Raw genomic sequence first — 25,514 nt, 5'->3', positions numbered from 1 at the left:
TCTCCATCTACAGATGGAAGTATGTAATGCTTCACTATTCTACACACTCCTAGCTGTTGTTGATTCCTACTGTTCTTCTCCACTAAACTGAGGGCTGACTTGAGTGTCAGAGGGTCAACGTTGGGGATCCTTTCCCAACCCAACACTAATGCTCCCAGTTTTGTAGGGCAATGTTGAGTCTTCTTCCAGTCAACCGTAGAGTTACATTCCTACCCGCCATTTTCTCAACTTTCAGATAAGATTTGTCGCCAATCCGTGACAATTTTGACAACAAATATAATGTTAACGACGAATTTTGTAACGAAATATATTTGTTACTAATTTAGAGATAAATTTTTTGTCATAAAATTTATTGCTAATTTATAACAAATTTTATTTTTATGACAAATGTCATTGATAATTAGCAATAAAAATTTTTCACCGCTAAATTAGATTTTTTTTTTAAGTGATAAAAGGAAACTCCTTCCTTGGGCAGTAGATAAGGGAATCTAATCGAATTCCTATCATCCATAAGCAAGCCTTCCCCGTAGTTTCTTTGTCCTTTTTTCGCTTTTCCAGTGACAACATTCGGGTTATTGCTCAGTTTACCATAAACAATGATTAGTTGCTGACATGGCTGAGCTGTTATATCGAAGGAAATAGATGCCCTTTAACCATAGGCAAAGAGGAGCTCTAGTTGTGCTTCCCGACCACTTGACTTGGCCTCTCGAGTCGCTCAATAATTCGGCATCCCTACACGGCAACTCTACACTGAACATTTCTAGGCAACGCGCACTACAGTAGTTTCATAGTTTAGCAGTGCTACTTTTACAACCCTAAACATTATCATTAAGCAACACAACCAGTCCCTACTGGAAGCTCAGTTAGTTATAGGATGATAGACTTATTACAATGGGGTAAAGGATCAATTCACGACGGGCGCATATCTTCAGAGAAAAAATAATTCCTCCCACCCTTTAACTACTTGGGTGGTTATTATAAGTTGATCCTATAATTTACCTTCCCTCATATAACCTAGGAACGGACCATAAAAAAATACCTAAGTTTTCTACAATTAAGCAACACAACCATGTGCATGTTTTAAACACACGGAATCCAGTAAGTAGATCAACTAACTTTATTGATATTAAGCTTGAACAACACATCACACACACAGCCAAAGTCCAAACTCTTCTTGCTCAAACAAGAGTTTGAAGTTGTGCTTTGTTAAACAAGCTACGGAACCTAAATTACTTCCTTCAAGTGAACTCAAGTTCCATCATCTCTATCCCTCGAATAGTGGCAAAGTTTCTCATGTAGACAACTCCAACTTCATATAGCATTATCTTGAACTACTAATAGAAACCGCATAATAGATTCACTAAACAAAACAAAGTGGTGGCCAAGGCATGCATCTGCCTAAATAGACGAAGGATCGCAGACGACACAAGCCAAGAGGAGCATCGCAGAGCAAGTGGCATCTTCTTCCTCACTGAAACTGCTCCTCTTGAACTTGCAAACCTTGTGCAGCCTCATCACCTCCTGCTTCTGCTCCTTCCCCTGCTTTCTCACCCTGGATTCCTCCACCTTCGACACCATTTTTGACTCAAAAGCAAAGTTAGTTGGGTTTTGGATGGGAAAGGAGACTGCATTGGAAGGGCCTCTTATAGAGGAGGACCAATATGCACTGCAGGCCTTACCTTCAAGCTGACATTATCAGGAATTTGGCACCTAATTCAGATAAATAGGATGGCCATTAATGAGGAACTGATCCTAATGTTTATCCAGCAAAGCAATCAAAAGGGCAATGCGAGAGCACATGATTGCCATGTTATGCAGCTGACAGAGGAACAAGGTATCATGGGACTCCTGTGACCTACGTGAAGAACAAATTAAAAGGTGCAAGATTTTTCAGAAATGATGGTTGTGGTTTCTGTGCCTGGCGACTTGCTGTGGCTTTTAAATTATTTTTTTTTTTAGAAAGAAACAGAAATGCTTTCAGTTCTCTGTATGTGGTTGATGCACACTCCTCGAAGATTGCGGTTTCATGTGCATTGCCATTCTCGTTACCTTGTTTCATGTCTTGGATTCTGTGGCCTTTTTCCATGTTCTTTAATTATTGCGTTTGTTAATGGTCTTTGTAGTTCATTGTCAGTTGTTTGTTAAACGTCAATTATGAGAGTCCATGTGGAAAGTTGGCAACCATCTTTCATGTAAACCTAACTCTAGCCACATCTTGATATGGCTCTCAAATTTTCTACACTAATTGCCAACATTAATTTTGTTTGTTTGTTATATATAATCATATGTTTTTCAAAATTGTAAAAGGGCATTTTGGCTATAGGTTTTTCAAAACCAAATATTATTTAAATGAACTTAGTTATGAGTAAATTATATATTTAGAAGGGATATATCTATTAATAAATTTTCTAATGATAGATTATCTATTTTTAATATAAAAGAATGAATTCCTTTATTCATGAAAATTAATTACATAATAATAATGGAATCTCTCAAAGAGCTGAGTAAGGTGAAGATTGCGGCTCTAAAGTTATAAAAAATAATATATAACTTTTTTCGAGTTTATGCATAAGCTTTTATAAATTTTTAAAATTCACTTTTATCAATTTATATTATCACATTTCTAATGACATGAATATAGTAAGAAGACTTTTAAAAATATATTAATTTTAGTTTGAAATGATTCAAAGTTTTTTAGGTTTATCAGTTAGTTAAATTGACTAATAAAATTATACTATTTAAAAATTTAAAAGTTTGATAATTTTTAAATTATAGTAGTTTTAAGAATATATTGCTATGTCAATTAGTGAATATTATTGTCCTAAATGTTATAATGAGTCTGTGATAATTTCTTAAAAACTTTTAAAAATTATTATTCTCAATTTATACCAGTTTGAGTTTAATTTAGTATTAATTTAAATTTCGTATTATATAAATTTTTCATGGGGTTTGAATGCTTGACTTATTTTCTCATTCCTTTTTAATCATGCACGACAGCACGAGCATAAAATACATAGAGATCCCAGAGCCCTAATTCGAAAATTCGACCGTTGCCATCGCCATTTGTCTGTTGCCTCAACGGTAGACGAACAGAATGCCTTCCGCGGAAAGCAAGAGCCCCAAGGCGGCGGCGCCGACGACGAACCGCAGCATGATCCTGAGCCCCGGTTTCCGCTCCGCCGCCGCCATGGCCGGATGGGACGAGGAAGCCCTCCTCTTCGCCACCCTCGTGGTGGAGGACACGCCCGTGCGAGAGTCCCGACAGCACAAGCACAAGAAGCGCCTCAAGAGCCCCGCATCCACCACCTCCTCCACCAGGTTCTTTACGCCCTTGTTTCTACCCACTGGCTTTCCTTTTCTCAAATTCGTCCGATTTCTTATTCCTCTTCGCGATTTGCAGAAAGAGGAGGGCGCGGAGGCAATCTGGGGTTCCGATTCCGCCTGTGGTACTTTGCCTCGACGACGAAGAAGAAGACGGAGTCGAAAATAAGAAGATCGATAAGGAGGCTGAGAAGGCCGTGGTGAGAACGGCGAAGGAGGACGAAAAAGAAGGGGCTTTGCTGGAGGAGCCAAACAAGGGCCTTCCCTGCATGGATCGATTGAGGGAAGAGCTCTCCTGCGCTGTGAGTAATTAACTGCTTCTCGGCCTGGGCTTCGATCGACTCCATTGATCACTATCTTTCTCTAGTGCTCATCAAGAGGGCTATTTTATGCAGATCTGCTTGGAGATCTGCTTCGAGCCGAGCACTACTCCTTGCGGACACAGGTAGATGAAAAGCCAAAACCAGGCATCGATTTCACCCAACATTTAATTTTTTTTTCTCTTCAAATTCTTTGATCGTCTAAAGGATACTAGTAAATGGATGATCACTTTTGAATGGGATTATTTTCAGGAATAACTTGGATAGATCTGCTACTTCCCTGCTGCTACTTAGAAAAACCATGTAACCATTGCTGAACAAGATTAAGATTTGTGGGAAGATGATAAAATGCATCTAAATTTTCCTTGACAAGATTGCTTTTCAAATTCCATCAGTTGTGATTTTACAAAGTTCTGAAGAGAAATATATTAGGATTTTTTAATGTTGTTATCTAATTTGATTAGATGACAACATAAATTAGGAAAGTTCTCGACTATTCATTCATGACCATGCAAGATAAGACTGTTGGAGTGACTCTAGTAATCAAATTTTATTATTGAAGGATTGATAACTCCAAGCACTCCAATTACACTTGCACACTTTAACTTTGGAGTTCTACTCACACACCTAGTCATTGCCTCCCTTGCATTTCTTTAATCTCTTCTTGGCTAAACAAATTGCATCACCCACCGATATTTATAGAAGATAATGGTAGCTAAATATCAACGGACAAATTACTCTAGTCTTTTCTTTCTAGACAAATTTTAGTCCATATAATGCCTTCTTCAACTACAAACATAGTCTAGGAGCTATTGTCTCCAAATCCTTTTGGTTGCTCTAGGTATATGCCTTGTTCAATTTCTCTATGCAAGAATGTATTCTCAATGTTCATTTGCCACAACTTCCATGACTTCCTTGCTGTTAGAGCTCTAATACAATATGTTGGATATTGGAAGTAGAAAGTTGGATTTTTCTACCACTCCAAACAACTCCAATTACACTGTCACACCATAATTTAGTAGTTCTACTTACATTCCTCTTATGCTCTCTTGACTTTCTTCAATTTCTTGCTGGTTACACAAATGACATTGCCTCTTCTATGTGTAGGAGTTAATGGTGGCTATATATCTTCGTCCAACATTTTAGACATTTCCTCCTAGTCACATACTTACATATTTTCATCTACTATATGTTTTTTTCTTCTTTCCAAATAGTTTTAGATTATTCCATGATGCTTTAGATTGTTATAGACTCTTTTAGAGAAGCCTAAAAAACTCTAGGCGTTTTCCTGATACAAAAATGGTTTTAAAATCTGAGAATTTGATGAAATAAAAGTGTCAAGTGAGCTCAATAAATCAGAATAGAAACAGAAAACCAACAGAGAAAAATCAGATAAATGAATGGCAGACATGGGACTCTGAATTTGTGCTCTTGATTTTGATACCTGCTCGATGTCATTATTCACAGCTTCTGCATCAGATGCTTGAAGTGTGCTGCCACAAAATGTGGAAAGAAATGCCCCAAATGCAGACAACTGATAAGGTAAACATAATTCATGTGGATTTTACATTTTGCCTGAGAGAAAGTTGCATAAATTCTTGACCAAGTTGGTTGAACTGCTGCAGCAACGGAAGAGCTTGCACCATAAACACAGTGCTTTGGAACACCATCCAGCTTCTATTCCCTGAGGAAGTGGATGCAAGGAAGAGCAAAGTTACTGCAAGTGAAACACGGAGCAGGAGCATGCAACACGCTCAATTACATACTGCAAACACAAGTATCAACAGCAGAAGAAGTAGTACCAGAAGTAGCAACATCAGAAGTGGTGCAAGTGAAGCTTCCCAAATGACACAGAGTAGGAGCTCCAGAACCAGAGTTGGCCCGAGCCAATCAGAGGATGCGGCCATGGCGCTCAGGCTGCAAAGGGAAGAGTTTATGGTGGCATTTCAAGGAAACAGCACCCAGGGGCTGCGACGACAAGCACTTTATTCTGCTCATGCCAATATCAGATCCATGGTGTCCAGGGGTTTCTATACTCGCACAAGAAGTGAATGACACGACATGAGCCTCTGATTCTGATTATTTGTGTTACTGATCGAAGCAACGGTGTGGCATAGCGTATCAGTGTTGTGTTAAATGACAATAGCCATTGAGACAACGAATGTTGTTTCACTAATTCCTCTGCGTATGGCATTGCTTATTTGCTTGTGACTTGACTTCATGGTTGTTGCCAATTTCGATTTGGTATTTTGATTAATGGAGTGAATTTCATTGCTCTCGTGCCGACTGTTCTTGTGGTTCAGCTAATGGAACCCGACGACTGCTAGGTCGGCACCGGATCACATTCACAATGATACCAGATGCCCCTAATCATGGAGACAACTGCATAATAAACTTCAGCAACAAGATCTTTGAGTAAGCTTACAATGGTTGTATGCCAAGAAGAAACATTCATAATTCAGTCAGGTGAGAGTTGTCTAGTATGTCAATATATACACACGCACTAAAGATTTTTTTTAAGCTGGCATGAACATGAAAAGCTAGGAGGAAAAAATCACACATCAATGTCTGCAATGACCTTTAAGTAGCAATTTAAATATTTTTCTGATATGTACAAATTGATGTTATTCCCCTATACGTTTTTAAACTCAGGTTTCTCTTGAGTCAGTAAGGAGGAAGTCGCATTCTCTTCCAGTGTTGTTGGGTCGTTTTCATCCTTCACGGGGTAGAATACATAGTGCTGCAAAATGAAGAGAGCATCAAAGAGTACAACTTCCTGCAAAATTAAACCAGAAAAAAATTAGGAAATATGAGCAGAAAATATATCTGAAGAATATAAAAAGTAAACACTATTGTTGAGAGTATTAGGTAATAGGGAGCGGCATCACATTGATATTTCAGGTCAAACGTTTCTAGTTGAGCCCTAAATACACATACATGTATTGTTTTACAATTTCAATGCAATATACTTAGCAGTTTTTAACAGATTCAAACGGAATTGTCATTGTTAAACCAGCAAATTTTTCTCCAGTTCCTGGTTTAACTTGTCGCACCAACCAGTGTCAGATTTTAAAAGCACTGATTACAGTAGTTGCATAGCCTCTTACAAAACCTCAGGCAAATCTAGTCTAAATTGATAAAAGCATGACTACAAAGACAATGATAAAGAAACACAATGCCTTCATGCATCAAGAAACTCAAGGCATTTACGTACCACAGAAAGAAGCGTCTTGCCTATGTTACCATAGAAGTTAACTAGTGTATCTGCAGAAAAAAATGTACCTATCAGGAAAATGTTGAAACCCGTATACCAAGGATAGATCCAACCATAAGAAAAACCTTTTACTCACTTTGATCTATGGATTGAATACCCATCTGCGCAAAGTTCAACAAACCGCCAACTAAATCAAGCAGGATATTGCCAATACTCCAACCAACAGTACTCTTTCGTTGGAAGTTCATAAATGCCTAACAATTAGGTTAGCAATGTTAAAGAGTGAGATGGGAGAAAAAACAAAAGTGTCAAGAAGTCCATCAATCCAAAGTTGTCAAAGATAGGGGTAACAAATGAAAGGAAAACAAGAACAAGGAAAAAAGAAAAACCAGCTTTGCTATAGAAAATAACTTGTTGAATATTCCAAATGATGTTGCCATGTTCAAGATATTGTAACTATTTACTTAACATGACCTCAATGTCTTTCACTTTCTTTTTTTTACTTCACTTAACTAGGATTGTTTAGTTTAAGAGGGTACATTTCATGAAGTTAATTTGTATGTATGCTGATCTACAAGAAGTATCCATTTGCAGGTTGTATGCCTTCTTGGCTTTCTACTTTCCTAAGGCCACCTTTAGTTTAACAGTTTTGAGGTACTACATGATAAGCACATGGAGGGTTTCGTTCATCTAGCTTCTTGAATATAATCTAAAAATTGGTGATATGGGTGGGATACAAACAGACCTTCAACCGTCAACCTAGGGTCTGACCTGACCTCAAACAATTAGATTTTTGAACCAAAGCTTTTTGAAGAGGAAGGAGAAGAGGTGACAGCCAATACCTAACAACATCCAAAGCTAGTGTAACCACTAGAATATCAATTATACCTCGTCATCGACAAACAACCCAAGAACAGATCAAGTCACCATTCTGAACCTTATTGGGAGGGGAGAAGGCCATTCCCAGACTGAAAACATGACAAGACAAATAAAAAGCATCATGCTATATAAGCTCAAGTGCAAGAGATGGTGAAATTGAAAAGCTCATAAATACAATCTTTCTTACTACTGCCTTTAACTTGGGCATCTGAGAAAGACATAATCTGAACCATTTCTAGCACCCCTAACCTAATAGTTACTCAAAATCAATCTACTAACCAATTCTCCTAAAAAGTGCAACATAGCATACTGAAACCAAAACAGTAATCTTGGCACTTCAATCATTCCACGGAGACCTTGGTTGATAACTTATTTATTTATGTAACTCACAAATGTTGAACCAGTTCAATCCAATATATAAAGTTGAAGGATAGAGTGGTAAGACACTAGCAATTCCTGAAAGATCCACTATGGAAGATTCACAAGTATGTGCTTAACCACATGCCAAGGGAAATTTTACTCGAGATGATTTATTGTCATGGCTTGCATTAGATCCAACCACATCCACACAGGGTCTCATCAAGGGCATCAAAGCCAATGGCTAAAGATCACCACTAAAAAAAACCATCTAGAAGGACTTCACTTCTGGATTTAACCTCTCTCAGAACTTCATCACCTATTATAAAAGCAATATAAGGAATGTTGTTCAAATTCAAATCATCGTGTGACAAGTTGGAGGTTTCACTTTTATGTTATTGCCCATTTGCAAGCCAATGGACAAGCAAAAGTTAGCAATTGCAACATCATGGATGGACCTAAGAAAAAAAGTGGAGGGAGGGAGTACACGAGCAATTAGGTAGATTAGGTCCATGCATCATATTGGCATATAACACATACCACTAAGGATGATCTACTAAACTTCTTTATGTCAACAAGGAGTTGACAATTCATAGCTTTAAGGTGAAGGTGTATTCTGAAGCCTGAATGAAGGCCTATTCAAGAACCTCAACTTGATTAGTGATGCTTAAGGTTGAATTTAGAACAACTAGGACAATTGATCAGCTCAGATAATATAAGCTAAATGTGTACCCACACACCAATGAATTCTAAAAGATATTACTCTCTTTTGGCTTCAGGCTGCTGGTGTCTGATTATCTAAATTTTCTTTCATTTAGACAAAAGATCTTATACTAGATGTAATGACATATGTGAACTGACTGAATCTTAAGAGCAAAGATAGAATCTGTACCTGTGGGATATACTTGATTGCCGTCATGGTAACTTGTATTGCGCTGAATTAGGCCATAAAGAATAGAATTAGAATCAGACAATAACTACAAGAAAGTCATTTCCAAATGTGAAAGGAAAATTGTTTTTTTGCAAATGTTGGATTTAACTTCTTTCTGGATTGTTCTATTTTGGCATATCAGGAAGATTAGATGTATCTTACATGGATTGATTATCTAATATTGTAATATCTACTTTTTCATAAGAGAACAAAGTATTACTTGAATACAGAGATAAGCCAAAGCCAAGAATGTTTTGGCCAAGCTAAGATCACGCAAACCAACGCAGAAAGCAAGACAATTATAGAAATCCCAATGCAAGCCTTCGAGACCTTCTGATTTCCACGCTGTGTAGATTAGAAATAAAAAAAGAAGGGTAAATAGCAAGTTTGATTAAAGAAAAGGGGTATAATGACATGTATTGTTCAGACTCAAAGGACATGTTATCATTCAAGAAAGGATTACTTACATCATAAATCAACACTTGGAACAATGTGAAAGCTGTGAGTGCAACAGCATGTATTGAAAAAGCCACATCATTTGCAGCTACAGGAATCATCTGAAATCCATGCAAATTCAGTATGAATACATCTTAAATATATTTTTAAAAAATGATTCCAAAGTAAGCAAAACTTTTCAAACAAGCAATCCAGCTATATTTCCAGATCCAACAGCAAAGGAGCTGAATGATTTAATGAGATTATGGAAAGTTTCAACAAATTACCGTCACATTAGATCAATATCAGGCTTGTTCTTCATAAGATATCATCACAGTTATAGTCTTATTTTACAAGCAAAAATAACTCTTTTTTTTTTGTAATTGCAAACATCCTACTTATACAACACAACCTTCCCTTCAGTAACTTGTGCAGTGTGCATGGAACAATTTATTGAGAAATCAAAAATCTTTAGACATTTTGTTTCAAATTTACAACAATCAAGATTTGATTTTTCTTTTCCTTTCGCCTTTTTGCCCAAATGCAATTATAAAATCAAAGGAAATATGCATTTAGTAGTAAGTCTCTGTCTCTATTTTTTAATATTGTTGAACTCAAATCTAACAATATCATTTTAGATATTATAATAGTTAAAATTATGTTTACCTAAAACTAATTTAGAATTAATTAAGAACTAGGAATCTGAAATGATTTAGAATCTGAAATGTTACTTAAGACATTAATTATATTTAAAACTAAAAGCACATATACATACAAATTTAATGTTGCTCATTTGAAAAATATTGTTGACCTAAATTCAATTAAAATCTAAAATTTGTTTTCTCAAATTAATTCACAACTATGAATTTAAGATTCCTTTTTAGAAAATCTATTGATTGCAAAATTTAAAATTTCAAATATTATTCATAAAATATTACGTTTTTCATTTTTAAAATAAATAAATAAATAATGGTTCTAGTTTCAAAAAAAAAAAATTGATTCAATACAACTTTTAATGCAAATGAATTTTAAAATTTTATTTAAATTTGACCACACCAAATATTGGTTTTCTGAATTTATTTTATTAAATTTTATAAATACATTTTATTGTATCTTGACAAAAAAAATTATAGTTTTGTATAACCATGATGTGAAATTTATAATTTATAGGAAAAAAAAAATCTTCAATGTTGAGTTAAACTTATATGCCATTGAAGGTGTAGTACTCATTTCTTTGATCACACCTAACATGTGACACTACACCTTTGGGGGAGCATGAGTGAAGACTTAGCAATGATCCGGGGCAAGGTATGAATTTAACTTCTCACCCCCAACCCACACAAGTAGCAAGGTGGAATGGTGGATTACAAAGTAAAATATTTCTTTGCCATAAGCCCCACTTCTTGAGTGAGGCTAGCTCAAGGCTGATCAATGTAATCTATAATAATTATGACAAATAACTTATAAAGTATACATAGTTTATATCAACTTCCGGGTATTGCAATCTAAGAAATCAGGGCAGAGCAGGGCAGGGCAGGGCAGGAAATCAAAACCTTGCCCAATGCCTATCATGTTTGCAGGTTTTGATTTCATCTCATCCCTTTGTCATAACAGATAAGGACTAAGGTGACCCTAATTAGGGCAGGTTAACGTGAGTGTTCATTACATGTCAAATTGTTATCCATGTGTGAGATCACCTAAATCTTACAACATGGAAACGAGTTTTAAAAATTCACTACCTAGGTTGTTTATGCTTCTACATATGCTTATACAATGAGAGGCACATCACATCCTCTTGCGGATACCAAACCAAACTTATTAAACTCCATGTCAAATTATATTTAATATTGATTAGATCGAATCAATTTTGTGAAATAGAAAACAAGAAGTAATAGGACTGGCAACAGAACAGATAATTTCAGATAATCATGACTATCTGACCCCTTTAATTGGGTTTAAGTACACATTAAATACTATTGGGTGGCGGATTCCACCTTTTGCTACAAGTACACATTCAATAGAAATAAAATGAGATTGGGTGGAATGGCAGATACTAGTCAAAGGTATGAGATGGGTTTAGGATTACATACTTGAATACAGCTACTTATCTCACTAGATTTTGTTGTTATGGGTCTTACAATGATTGCTATCATGAATTATTTTTATGCTATGGGACGACCGGTCATGGCCGGTCCCAAGCCCGGATAAAAGAGAAGGGTTGTGTTAGGTTGTCAGCCAGCATCAAAACTATGGCAAATATTTAATGAATAGATCCATTAAACTATTGTGCTAATACTAGGTTGTTCCCCGAAAGGAACGCGTTATAGGGTCCGACTGTAACGCCTCGGCAAGGACCGCTACATCTCCAAATCTTGGGTGTAGTGCTAAATATGCAAGAGTTCGCGTTACAGGGTCCGACTGTAACTTCTCAGGAATGACCATTGCATCTCCATGAAAACTTGGGTGTAGTGTTAAATAGGCAAGAGTTCTCATACCATAGGTTAGATAAGAATAAATATGATAAGAAAACTAATAATCTAGGATTTAGAACATAGAACATAGGAACTCTCACCGGTAAATCAATGGAGGTAGTAGATATGATGATTAGAAGAAGAATTAGTATTTTATGTGTACAAGAGACAAAATGTAGGCAAAAAGGCAAAGATGATAGAGAACTCGGGTTTTAGTTATAGTACACTGAAAAGAATAAAGCAACAAATGGAATGAGTATTATTGTATATAGTTTGTTAAAGGATGAAGTTGTAGAAGTAGTTAGAAAATGGGATAGAATTATAACTCTTAAGATAATAGTAGCGAAAGAAACTATGAACATAATTAGCGTATATGCACCACAAGTAGAATTAGATGAAGCTACTAAATCAAGGTTTTTGGAGGACTTAGATGAAATTGTTGGTCCCTTTGGAGGCCGGCAAGAGGGGAGGGGTGAATTGCCCTACAAAATAAAACCAAAAACCCTTCTCGGATATTCAACTAACTTAAAAGAACTTGTAATTAAAAAGGCAGAGACTAATTAAAACAGAAAATGGACACAGAGGAATTACTTGGTTTGCAATCAGAGGATTGCTAATCCAAGACAAAGAAGGCGCACTAATTGATTCTCCTCTGGGCGGAGTAGCCTCTTACAGCGTTGAAAGCACAGAAGGAAATAACACAAATGAAAGCACTGAATTACAAGTAGTTGCATTCAATGTACGGATCAGTACTTTATTTATAGTACCTGGGTTATTAAAGGCGCGCCTCAGGCGCGCCCGAGGCGCTAGGCGCACAAGGCGCAGGAGAAAACGCCTTGCGTGACGCGAGGCGGGCGCTGTTCGCCAGGCGCGCGCCTAGGCGCGCCTCGTGCGCCTTGGCACCTCAACGAAACGCTAACGAGGCGCGATTGAGGCGTCGCGATTGGAAAAAAATCTGGATTTTAAACCCAAAAAAACATTCCAAATCTTGTTTGGAATTAGGGCACGGGAAAGAGGAACAGAAAAGAACGCAGGAAGGGAAGAGAGGAAGAGAACGCAGGCAGAACCTGAATCCATTTCCGTCCGCCGCCGCGCTGAGTTGCATCGTCGCCCAAGTATGTTTTTTTTTCTTTTTTCTGTTTTTTCTGTTCTTCCCTTCTTCTGCTTCTTCTTCTTCTTATCTTCTTTTGCGTCTGTTATCATCTTGTTCTTCTCTTATTCTCTTCGCTTCTTCGCTTCTTCTGTTATTCCTTTTCTTCTTCTTTTCAATTTTCTGTTTCTTCTTCTTTCTCTGTCTCTTCTTTTCTTCTTCTTCGTTTTCAGTTTTCTTTTTATTCTTCTATTCGGTATCTTCTTTTCTTCTGCAGTTCTGCTTTTTTGTTTTTTTGCTTTTAGTTGCTGGTTCGTGTTCGCTGAGCTGTGTGGTTTTGTTTTGATTTGGTTTCCTGTTTTTTAATTTTGTTTTTGCTTCCCAGTACCTACTGCTGTCCAATTTTTTAATTTTGTTGCTGTGCTGCTGTTCGTATTGGTCCTGCTGTCTGCTGTCCGATATTTTGTTTTTTTACTGTTGTTTCTTGCTGGTTCGTGTTCGCTGAGTTGCTGTCCAGTTTTGTTTTGTTTTGCAGGTTGTGTTTTTGCTTCCCAGTTCCTTACTGCTGTCCGATTTTTTACTTTTGTTGTTGTGCTATGTCTGCTGTCCAATATTTCGTTTTTTAACTGTTTTTTCATTTTTGTTTGACTTGTTTTGCTTTTTGTTTTTTTACTATTTTGTTATTGCTGATACTGTACAGTACTTTTCTATTGCTGGTACCATATTAATTTTATTTTATTTTTAATTTTTCAGACTAGTTTCTTGTTCAATTATCATGGAAGGTAGTAGTGATACTCCAACATATATATTAAAAGATCCGGGATGGAATTATTTTCAAAAAGTTAATCCAGATAATAAAAATGATTTAATTTGTAACTTTTGTCAAAAAGTTACAAAAGGGGACATTTATCGTGCAAAACAACATCTTGTTGGGGGGTTTCGAAATACTACGACTTGTAAAAAATGTCCATCTCATGTACGTGAAGAAATTAAAATTTTCATGGAGAAAAAGACAGAGAAAAGTAATCTTTCTCAACTTGCAACATTGGACTTTGAGGATGTAGACCCTCTTGGTGATGATATTGATATGGATAATATTGGAGCTAAAGGTGTGCCACCTATAAGTACAAGTACAAGTTCTAGATCAGTGAATATACAAAAAAAGCCCAGACAAATAGGTCCAATGGATACGTATTTTGCTCCTAATGTACAAAAAATTGTTGAAAGTAGAAAGGGTAAAGAAAGACAATCTACGATAAATGAGGCATACAAGAAAGAATTGAGGGAAAAAGCTTGTATGGCCATAACTGAGTGGATGTATGATGCGGCAATTCCATTTAATGCCGTTAACTATTCAAGCTTCAAAAGAATGTTGGACTTGGTTGGCCAATATGGTATAGGTCTAAAAGGACCTAGTTATCATGAGGTGCGGGTTCCTTTTCTAAAAAAGGCTGTTGATAGTGTGACAAATGATTACATTAAGTCGTGTGAAACAGAATGGGCCAAGTATGGTTGTAGTTTGATGGCAGATGGGTGGACAGACAAAAGGCAGAGAACATTGATTAATTTTTTAGTGAATTCTCCTAAAGGTTCAGTTTTCATCGAATCGGTTGATGCTTCTGATTATGCAAAGACTGGAGAGAAAATATTTCAATTGCTTGATCGATTTGTGGAGCGTGTAGGAGAAGTAAATGTTGTTCAAGTTGTTACAGATAGTGCAAGTAACAATGTGCTTGCCGGTAAGAATCTATTTAATTATTTCTTATCAATATGTTTTTTCTTATATATGTTAAATTTATCTACTTTTCTAACTTCTTTTGTAGGAAAATTATTAGAAGCAAAAAGGCCACACTTGTATTGGACTCCTTGTGCTGCTCACTGCGTTGACTTGATCTTAGAAGATATAGGGAAATTGCCTGATTTTAAAGCAACATTGAAGAAGGCAATGAGTGTGAATGCTTACATTTATGTTCGCCCTGGCATGGTAAATATGTTGAGGCAATTCACAAGACAAAAAGAGCTTTGTCGGGCAGGTGTCACAAGATTTGCTACTGCTTTTCTTACTCTTGAAAGGATGCACCTACAGAAGCAAAATTTAAGAAAAATGTTCATTTCAAAGGATTGGATAGAGAGTAAATGGGCAAAAGAAGCGGCGGGGAAGAAGGTAGCTAAAATCATCATGACACTTAGATTTTGGAGCAGTATTGTGCATATTTTAAAGATATATGGCCCTTTAGTCCGTGTTCTGAGACTGGTTGATGGTGAAAGAAAACCTGCAATGGGTTATATTTATGAGGCTATGGATAGGGCAAAAGAAACAATTATGAAGGCCTTCAAGGAGAAAGAAGAAAAATACAAAGAAGTGTTTGAGATCATTGATGCGAGATGGGAATGTCAACTTCATCTGCCTCTGCATGTTGCAGGACATTATTTGAATCCAGAATATTTTTATTCATACACAGATTCAAATATCTGTGGAGAAGTGGTGAATGGTTTGTTTGAAACTATGGAGAGATTGGTTTCAATCGCTGTTGAGCAAGATAAAATCACTACCCAACTCTCTATATATCGAAAGCGGAAGGGCTATTTGGGAGGAATGGATAATTAGGCATAAAAGCATTATCTCCAACAGAATGGTGGGAATGCTATGGAGCAAATACCCCAGAATTGCAAAAGTTTGCTATTAAAGTGCTTAGCCTCACTTGTAGTGCTTCTGGTTGTGAGCGCAATTGGAGTGTATTTGAGCAGGTATGTAATAAATATAAATGTTTGATACTATTAGTATGCTACTTTTATAAGTAGAAAATATTCTTTGATATTTTATTATACTTATTGTGATTTTTGACATTTTGTAGATTCACAGCAAAAAAAGAAATAGGCTAGCTCAGCAGCGCTTAAATGATTTGGTATTTGTGAAATACAATCGTGCCTTAAAGCTTCGGTATGATGCACGTGATAAGATTGACCCCATCTCTTTGATAGATATTGATGATAGTAATGAATGGTTGATGGGTAGAATGAATGGAGAAAGTGATAATGAAGAAGATGAGTTGGTTTTTGAAGGTGATGACTTGACATGGGATGTCGTTGCTAGGGCTAGTGGAGCTGAAGAGCCTGAATATTGTACTAGAGGAAAAATATTGCAACCACGACCTCTAGTTCAAATGCTAGGCCTAAACAAGTCGAGAAGGGAAATGCATCTTCCTCTATGAGACACTCATCTCTAAGATTTAGAGATGAAGAAGAAGAAGAAGAAATTGAATTTGAAGAAGATGAAGATAACGAAGAAGAAGAATACAATGAGGATGATCTTGAGCTTGATGATTAATTTGACTTATTACGCTTGTTTTGATGGACTTTGTTAGTTTAAATTAGAAAGTTGAAATTTGAAAGTTTGAAACTTTTATTAATTTTATCATGGTGTTGTTTTGCTTGTTATATGTGATATTGATGTGTGTGGAATATTAATAGTTATCATATTTGACATAATATATGAGTGTGGCAATAGTCTGGTAATCATCAACCTCATGTTCAAGAGGCGCGCGCCTCGGGCGTGCCTCGCGCCTCGGGCTCTAGGAGCTTTTTGCGCCTCGGTGCGCCTCGCGCCTCTAACAACACTGTATAGTACTGGCCCGGGCGCCTGGAAGTGGTTCCGGGCGCCCCCGGGGGGATAAATTTTATCCCCCAACGGTCAGATTGCGAAAATCACGATCCTGGTCAAAATCATGCTCCGGGCGCCCGGAATGGTTCCGGGCGCCCCGGAGCAAAAAGTCAACTGCGGTTGACTTTTTGTCCGGGATCACTTCTCTGTTAAGTCCCAGTCTCGGTCCGGGTCTGTTCGCTCCGGCTCCGCTAGCTTGGGTGATCTCGGCCTTCCGGAATAGGGCTCACCCGAACCCATGTTCCGGCCTTCTCCTCGAGCAGCCTTCCTTCTCGGTTTCTCGTCCCTCGAGCGCCGCGCACGCTCTTCTCGTCCACCGGTGTACTCTTCCGCGGACACCTCGTCCCTCGGACGCATCGAGCCCGTCGGCTCTCTCCCCGTGCCGTCCTTCTCACTAGCCGCGTCTTCCGCTCGACTTCCTGTGTTCTTAAGCTCCTGCACACTTAGACACAAGGGTTAAACAAACGCAGGACCTAACTTAGCTTGTTTGATCACATCAAAACACCTTGGGGTTCCAACAGAAATATTATAAAATATTCCACCAAATGAAATGATTTTAATGGGACGTGATTTAAATGGGCATGTCAGAGTGAAAAATAAGGAATATGAGAGGGTACATGGGAGTTATGGGTTTGGAATGAGAAATGAGGAAGGGAAAACAATATTAGATTTTGCGATAACATATGACCTTATATTAGCTAATACGTTTTTAAGAAAGAGAAGAACACTTAGTCACAGTCAAAAGTGGGAATAATAAATCGTAAATTAACTTTCTTATGATTAGGAAGAAGAATAGAAAGATTTGTAAAGACTGCAAAGTTATCCCTGGAGAAAGCTTAACTACCCAACAAAGGTTAATAGTGTTGGATATACGCCTCAAATATAATATCAATAGAAAAAAAATATATATGATTCCTAAAATTAGATGGTGTAAGTTAAAGGATGGGAAGCAAAATATATTTAAGGAGAAGAAAGAAGTACAAGCATTAGGTGAAATATACAATGACTTTAATACATGGGATAAGATGGTATCAAAGTTGAAAATAATAGCTAAGAATGTACTCGGTAAGTCAAAGGGTTATACACCACTAAGTAAGGAATCTTGATGGTGGAATGAGAAAGTACAAGAAAAAGAGAAAGTGAAGGAAAAAACGAATAACTTATAAGAAATTATATATTTGTAAGAACGAAGAAAACTTAAAAAAATATACAATAGCCAAGAAAGAAGCTAAGAAAGTAATGAGTGAAACAAAAAATAAAACTTTTGAACGATTATATCAAAAATTGGATACAAAAGAAGGAGAAAGAGACATTTATAGAATAGCTAAAGATCTTAGTCAAATAAAATGTATTAAAGATGAAAGTAATAGGGTATTAGTAAACGATGGAGAAATAAAAGAGCGGTGGAAGAAGTATTTTCATTAATTTTTTAATGAATGTTTAGGTGACCAACTTAACTTAGGTAATTTAAGTAGGTCAAATGAGCATAGAAATTTTAATTTTTATTGTAGAATTCAAACTTCAGAAGTAAAACAAACTTTAAATGAGATGCACAATGGAAAAGTCGTTGGACCAGATGATATTCCGATAGAGGTATGGAAGTGTCTAGGGAAACAACGTATTGAATGATTTACAAAATTATTTAATATGATATTGAAAACGAAAAAAATGTCTGATCAATGGAGGATAAGTACTCTAGTTCTCTTATATAAGAACAAGGGAGACGTATAAAATTTTGTAAACTATAGGGGTATTAAACTAATGAGTCATACTATGAAACTTTGGAAAAAAGTAATATAAAAAAGATTAAGGAAGGAGACCACAGTGACCGAAAATCAATTTGGGCTCATACTTGGAAGGTCAACAATAGAAGTTATACATCTTAAATTAATTGAAAAATATCGAGAACAAAAACAAAATCTACACATCGTATTCATTGACTTAGAAAAAGCTTATGGTAGAGTTCCAAGAGAAATTATATAGAGAATTCTAGAAAAGAGAGGTGTAAGCGTAACATATATTGACCTAATTAAGGATATGTACGAAGATGTAACGAACAGAGTAAAGATTTCAGGCGGAGTAACTGAAGCATTTCTAATAAAGATAGGGTTATATCAAGGATTAACTCTAAGTTTCTATCTTTTTACACTAATTATAGACGAACTCATTGTCATTGCGCACATTCAAGACACAGTATCGTTGTAGATGATATTATTTTGATAGATGAAACACGTGAAGGAGTAAATGCTAAACTTGAATCTTGGGGGGAAACACTAGAAGGGAAAGGTTTTAAGCTTAGTAGATTAAAAACAAAATATATAGAATTTAAGTTTAGCAATATTAGAACTAATGAAACAATTGTTAAGATAGGAGATGACGAGTTACCCGGAACCGAGAGATTTAAATATTTAGGATCATTTTTGTAAAACGATGGAGGGATTGAGAGAGAAGTATTACATAAAATACAAACAGGATAGGCGAAATGAAGGAGAGCGTCGAGTATTTTGTGTAACCGTAAAGTACCTCTTAAACTTAAAGGTAAATTTTATAAAATCGCAGTTAGACCTGCTATGTTATATAGAGGTGAATGTTGCTTATGACTCGAGCACATGAGCAGAAAATGAGAGTTGCAGAGATGAGAATTTTAAGGTGAATGTGTGGGCATACGAGGATGGACAAAATAAGAAATGAGAGCATTAGAGAGAAAGTCGGAGTTGCATCTATTAAGGAAAAACTCCGAGAGACATGTTTAAGATGGTACGGATATGTACTTAGACGACCAATAAATGCTCCAATTAGGCGATGTGAAACGATGATAAACATGTATATCAAACGAGCAAGAGGAAGATCAAAAAAGACTTGATTAGCAAAAATAAAATTTATTTAAATATAAATGATGGGGTTAATTCTCAATTTAGTCCCTCGTTATTTAACGTAGTGTTGATTTCGTCCCTAATTTTTCAATTGACCAAATTTAATCATCCAATTTTTGAACGTTTTCCCAAATTGATCCTTCCGTCTAAATCCCCGTTAAAATAAACGGGAAGACTTGTTTAACCGGTGGAAGTGACCTATGTCTTGCTGGATAATTCCTAATTTAGTCCCTCATTATTTGACGTAGTACCGATTTCATCCCTAATTTTTCAATTAATCAAATTTAATCCTCCAATTTTTGAACGTTTTCCCAAATCATTCCTTTCGTCCAAATCCCAGTTAAAATAGACGGGAAGACCTATTTAACCGGTGGAAATGATCAGTTGCTTTTATTCTTGCGTTATTTCCCTAATCCTGACATTGATTGAGTTCGAGATTTAGAAACTTGTTTCCTTTGTTGGTTTATAAGCTGCAAAGAAGAAGCACTGACCATATCGAAGTCTTTGTTGATTGTTCTGAGAAAATGATTGGAAGGATTGCGCAGAGAAGGGCAGGCGAAACCATTGGAAGCAAAGAACTGGAGAAAAGTTTGAGCAAGGCTGAATTTCCATAGGTTGAAAGAGAGAATTCAAGTCTTAATTGAGCTTTGAGATTGAGTTGGTACCTCGGCAGCCACCGGAGCAGGGCCGAAGAAGACGGTGCTGCCATAGGCGAGGAGGCAGAGGCGATCGAAGAGGTCGAACACCTCGCTGTCGGGCTGGTGGACGGCGACGACGACCGTCATCCTCTCGCGGCGAGTGAGGCGCGCGATCCGGTGGACGACGTGACAGGCGACGGCGCTGTCGAGGCCGCTGGTGGGCTCGTCGAGGAAGAGGAGCGGCGACCGGGTGAGGAGCTTGACGCAGATGCTAGCACGTCGTCGTTGATGCCTTTGACGTGCCACCTGCCGATTCTAGTGTCCATGGCGGCCGCCAATCACATCTCCCTCATCGTCGCCTCCACCCTTGCCCTCTTCGCAGGCGTCGACATGGAGTCCGGCAGCTGGAGCTGCGCCGAGTAGCAGACGACCTCCATTTTAAACTATCCTTGGACGAAATCGGGACGACGTCAAATAATGAGGGACTAAATTAGGAATTGTCCAACAAGACATAGGTCACTTCCACCGGTTAAACAAGTCTTCCCATTTATTTTAACAGGGATTTAGACGGAAGGATCAATTTGGGAAAACGTTCGAAAATTGGAGGATTAAATTTGGTCAATTGAAAAATTAGGGACGAAATCAGCACCACGTTAAATAACGAGCGACTAAATTGAGAATTAAACCATAAATGATGATATAGTCGGAGATAGAGCTCAATGGCGTAAAAAGATTCATACAGCTGACCCCACCTAGTGGAAAAGGCTTGATTGTTGTTGTGTTTTATATTATAATTTTTTTAAGATTACCACAGAAAATATTTATAGGAAATAGTAGATAAATTATATAACTAATGCAATTATTAATTGACAGAGGTATCTTCAGAAAGTCAAGGGGGCAAGAAAGGGAAATTGCTTCGGTTTTAACAAAGACAAGGGAGCGCAATATGATCTACTACAGAATTATCGTCAATCAATTCGTCGACGAACGAGGCAACAAAACATTTAGGAACAAACGCCTTTCCGAAGAACATAAACCAACGACAAGGAGTTATTTTTTTTTTCTTTTTCTCCTAAAATAAAAATACCAACCTCATCGGAACCGTACTTCTCATGATACTGCCTCTGGACCGCAGGACTGAAGAACAACACCGCGTTGTAAATGAGGTACGACGAGTGCTTCGTTACGTTGAGAACCAGGAAATCGAAATTCAACCCTACCACGCTAAAATCAACAACAAATCAGCTCAATACCACATAAAAAAATACAAATCCCCCACTACCACCAGTAGATCCCATCAAAATCAACCTTACAAACAAGAACTCAATCTTGAAGTAAAAAAAAGCTAACAAAGGAAAAAATCCGGACCTCTTCCTCCTGAAATTGAGGATGACCTGGGGGTAGAAGCTGATGGACCATGCGAAGAAGGCGATCCACCCGAAGATCTGGTAAGTGATGTCCAAGTAGATCGAATTCCAAGACGCCATGGGCTCCTTTCCCTGCTCGACCCGATGCGATTGGGAAGACACGGCACCCAAAAGGAACTAATAAGCGAGGATATTTATACTGCCTTCGTTTGGTCAGAATCCCGGAAATGCCCTCCAGGGACTGTCTGTGCTCGCGGAATGGATCCGGGTCGACGTGAGAAAATCGAAAAAGGTAACGGGCATTTTGGGCAGTACATGCTTTGATGCACCCGCCTTTGGCAATGCGTGTAAGAATCCGGATGGAATCCCTGGCAGATTCGCCGTTCATCCATCACTGGATAGTAAAATTAGAAAAATAATTGGACATTTTCGAAAATACACGAAGTTTCCACTCCATCTCATTAAAATAATAAACAGTACTCAGAGGATCGAGCATATAGATCTAAAGTGGATCTAATTCTCAACTTTAATCCCAAAAAACAGGATCAACACACGAGAATCTCATGTTTATAATGGAACGACTTCAACACGTCCCGCATTGATACATGATGTGCTTCTCCATTATAGACTTGCACTTCTTGCAAACCGACGACTCTCCATTAATGGAGCTCTCTGAGAAAGGGGTCACGACGGAATAATCGCAGGGTTCTGTGGCCGAAGTGCCGAGGGATTTCAGGAGGGCGCCCAAGAATCCCAACCTCCTAATCTTCTGCCCCCATGCATGGAGGTTTGACAGAGACTCCAACACTTGATTACCCCAAAGCTTAAGAACTTCACCGGACGCCCCTTCACCGACCAGCAGCCAGCCGGAGCTTCGTGTGTCGGAGCTCAGCAAGGAGTCTATCTCTTGCGTGATGGAGTCGTCAGATTCACTTGCGTACCCAAGTCTCTGCCTCGAACTTCGCATGCTCTGCAAACGCAGCCAGAAGATCCTGATGTTTACGTGCGACAAGTACCTGCTCAGTTTCTCCTCCATGATTCTTGTCAGTGTGCTTGAGGTTTGCTCCTGCATGTTGCTTCCCACGTAGATGAGCTCTACTGGGACTCCAGCTTCGCTGAGGGCTTTCATTTTTTTGCTCAACTCTCGAGCCCATCCTAAATCATTAGTTCCATAGAGGCAGATGATTCTTCTCTCTTCCATCTGAAAAGAGTTGCCGATCATCAAAGGACATTGATTGCAATATAGCATATTGTGCACCGGCAATTCATCTCTTAAAGTTGTGAAATTCCTAAAAAGATGCATTTAACTTTCAGATTTATTAAAAGGCGCATGTGTTTCTTGCTCTTCCTGTCAATCATTACTGTACATGTTGAATTTTGAAGAACAATACCATTTTAGTGTTGCATAAATCTTGTATAATAATGGTGTTATATTTTGAGGAAAAAAAACACACATTGATTTTCAAAAAGCATCATCTAAAAAATCAGTATCATATTGGTGTGTTTTTTGAAATCTTACATCACAGTGGTGTGCATTTGGTGAATTGTTGTATTGTAAATGCAGTAACTTACCCAATAGGAGAAAAGCGGATCTATGCTGTCTAGTAGAAGTTCCATTGTCCATCTTTGTTCTTCCCATAGCTCCCTCTCTTTTGAAGTTGTGAATGGGTAAGCTTTCGAGCCCCAAATTGCGACCATATCGAATGCATCTAGGGAGGATACGTTTCCGCCATGATCTAAGGCCACCATCATGGAGTCTCCTTGGAAGTGCCATACTTCTTTTATGAATTTCATAACCGATGAGCTCAAGTTCGAAGGTTCGGTGATAGAGTACCATGGGAGAATGTCGACTACTTGGTCGTACACTCTTCTTTCGACTTCTTGTGCGGAAAACATTGCTGGAATCCAAACAATCTCATATTCTTCTTCTGGCCTATTATGAATCTTTTTCTCTGATTGTTGTACCACGAGAAGAAGCTTTTCCGGGTATATGTTCAGGCTTGAGATGAAGAGCATCACTACTTTGTTACTTAATACATTAACACCAACCTGCATAATCACCGCAATGTGAATTTAGCTTCAAATGTTATTACAACAAAAGCGGTAAGAGTCAAATTTTTTAGTAAACTTGATAAGATAATCAAGTCAAATTAAATTTATTTACTTAGTCATTGAATTTGATAATATAAATTTATTTTTATTTTTAAAATTTCTTTATTTATTTAGCAGGTTATAAAAATTTTATCAATGAATATAGTTCATAAACGACCACTTTTTAATTAATTACAACTTAACTCGAAATTCTGATTGAAATCGACTAACCTTCTCCTGTGAGCAAGAATCCCTGAGGGGAAAATCATCCTTTTGAGCAAATAATGTGTATAGAACATCCTGGTTGTTGTCATGAACTCCAGCAAATAAATTCACGAGTCTCAAATGTACTTTCTTCTCTTTGAAATGAAATACATGATAACAACATCAATGGTTAGAATCAAGGGAGAGAGAGAGAGATGTTGAGCCCAGAGGCTCAGGAAAATATATATTACCTATTTGTTGACTGAAGGCATCAAAGTTATTTCTTAAAACCTCATATATGTAGCTGATCTTTTTAGCTAAACTCCAGAGTTCCCATACTTGAGGTGTGACCTTTGCCTGCAAGTTCGATTCGACCCCCGAAGCTATTGTGCTAGTAATCTGCGAAGCACACTCTACTGAACTTCGGATCACCCAGTAGGAAGCTATATGGACTTGGTTCTTCATCATTGCCAAGGCTTCGTAATCTTGGCTCACATAGTTCGTCGGCAGTATTTCGAACGCCATCACACATTTCGCCACGCTGACCATTTTCTCAAGAAGATATCGCAAAGCCTTTAACCGATAGTTCAATATGGTAGTTGTTTTCAGACTGTTCCTTAGCTGACCCTTCATAGCTGCGAGCGATAAGGCAAGAGGATTGGTGAGGCAGAAGCGTGCGATGAGCCAGTAATTGCCGTAGCTCGATGCCAATGCTGCAAGAACGATAGTCAGCTTCGTGCTCCATCGATGTCTCTCCAACGACTCCAGGAGAACACATGTAGTCGCTTTCGGTGGACGATCTGTAGAAATATGCTGGAGCATCTGCCAATGCCACAAATTAGAGAGCCTAGCTCTGAATTAATAATGTATTCGATCGATGGGATTATGTATATATAGTTTAATTAATTACCTCGCATGACATATGATGTACTGTGATTCCTAGCTCTTTCACAGCGTTGACAATCTTCGCATCCTCCTTGCTTCTGCAGTCCTCTAATTCAATGATTCGGAAAATAATATTTGTAAGTTTTTGATCGATGAGTAAGAACGATCGAATGAAAGACTTAAGCAGAAAAAAAAGAAGATGAGTACACTACTTCGTACGCTTGACACTGCGAAGTTGAGAAATATTCTCTCAGTTAGATCGAGCAGAGAGGCAGAATCAACTTGGTGTTCTTCCGGAGCATGCGTCTGCAGAATCTTCTTCATCAAGATGTCTTCGTGCTCAGGCAGGAGGCATTCTGAACCACCTTGCGACTGCATCTCGCTCGCCGATGATCTCTGACCCAGAATTTTGTCGTATTAATAAGCTCGTGATCCTCGACGTTGCCTTGCTGCTGTTTGGAACAGCATTGTTCTTCAAGTAAACGTAAAAGTAAAAGTAAAAGTAAATCCCAGGTGCCCAGTAGTTTAAACAGCACTGTGATAATTATATCATATATTGAAGAATTTTGGTAGAACTCTTGAGGAGAAAGAGATATTTTGTTTTCTATATTATAAACTTTTGATTACAAAGTCTTTATATAGACTTGAAAGAAACTTAGAGGGTAAGTAAGCTTAAATGCTAAGTAACCGTTTAGCTTATCAAGGTGACTCTTTAGCTTATCAAGGTGACTCTTTGATTCATACAACAATTGCATGCACGATGGAAGAGTGATGGTC

The 25,514-nt window shown here is 37.7% G+C and overlaps 3 protein-coding genes across 3 annotated transcripts; 1 reads left to right on the top strand and 2 right to left on the bottom strand.

Moving 5' to 3' along the window:
- Window positions 1-3,025: 3,025 nt before the first annotated feature.
- LOC121971642 (LON peptidase N-terminal domain and RING finger protein 3-like) lies at window positions 3,026-5,898 on the top strand. The gene is made up of 5 exons (XM_042523000.1): window positions 3,026-3,318; window positions 3,401-3,623; window positions 3,717-3,766; window positions 5,109-5,183; window positions 5,267-5,898. Exons 1-5 carry the CDS (start codon window positions 3,095-3,097, stop codon window positions 5,694-5,696), a joined length of 1,002 nt encoding a protein of 333 aa, XP_042378934.1. The 5' UTR covers window positions 3,026-3,094; the 3' UTR covers window positions 5,697-5,898.
- A 173-nt stretch (window positions 5,899-6,071) lies between these two features.
- On the bottom strand, window positions 6,072-21,727 carry LOC121971643 (cystinosin homolog). The gene is made up of 8 exons (XM_042523001.1): window positions 21,559-21,727; window positions 21,282-21,414; window positions 9,490-9,579; window positions 9,243-9,367; window positions 8,984-9,026; window positions 6,992-7,109; window positions 6,856-6,905; window positions 6,072-6,417 (listed from the first exon to the last, which is right to left on the bottom strand). Exons 1-8 carry the CDS (start codon window positions 21,675-21,677, stop codon window positions 6,274-6,276), a joined length of 822 nt encoding a protein of 273 aa, XP_042378935.1. The 5' UTR covers window positions 21,678-21,727; the 3' UTR covers window positions 6,072-6,273.
- Window positions 21,728-22,014: 287 nt separating this feature from the next.
- On the bottom strand, window positions 22,015-25,305 carry LOC121971641 (protein SIEVE ELEMENT OCCLUSION C-like). The gene is made up of 6 exons (XM_042522998.1): window positions 24,950-25,305; window positions 24,763-24,845; window positions 24,104-24,674; window positions 23,880-24,007; window positions 23,130-23,606; window positions 22,015-22,758 (listed from the first exon to the last, which is right to left on the bottom strand). Exons 1-6 carry the CDS (start codon window positions 25,113-25,115, stop codon window positions 22,141-22,143), a joined length of 2,043 nt encoding a protein of 680 aa, XP_042378932.1. The 5' UTR covers window positions 25,116-25,305; the 3' UTR covers window positions 22,015-22,140.
- Window positions 25,306-25,514: the final 209 nt, after the last annotated feature.

This window comes from Zingiber officinale, chromosome 4A, assembly GCF_018446385.1.
Source record: "Zingiber officinale cultivar Zhangliang chromosome 4A, Zo_v1.1, whole genome shotgun sequence".
Lineage (NCBI taxonomy): Eukaryota > Viridiplantae > Streptophyta > Magnoliopsida > Zingiberales > Zingiberaceae > Zingiber > Zingiber officinale.
The sequence above is the reverse complement of the archived record's forward strand: the minus strand, read 5'-3'. Positions and strand labels throughout refer to the sequence as shown.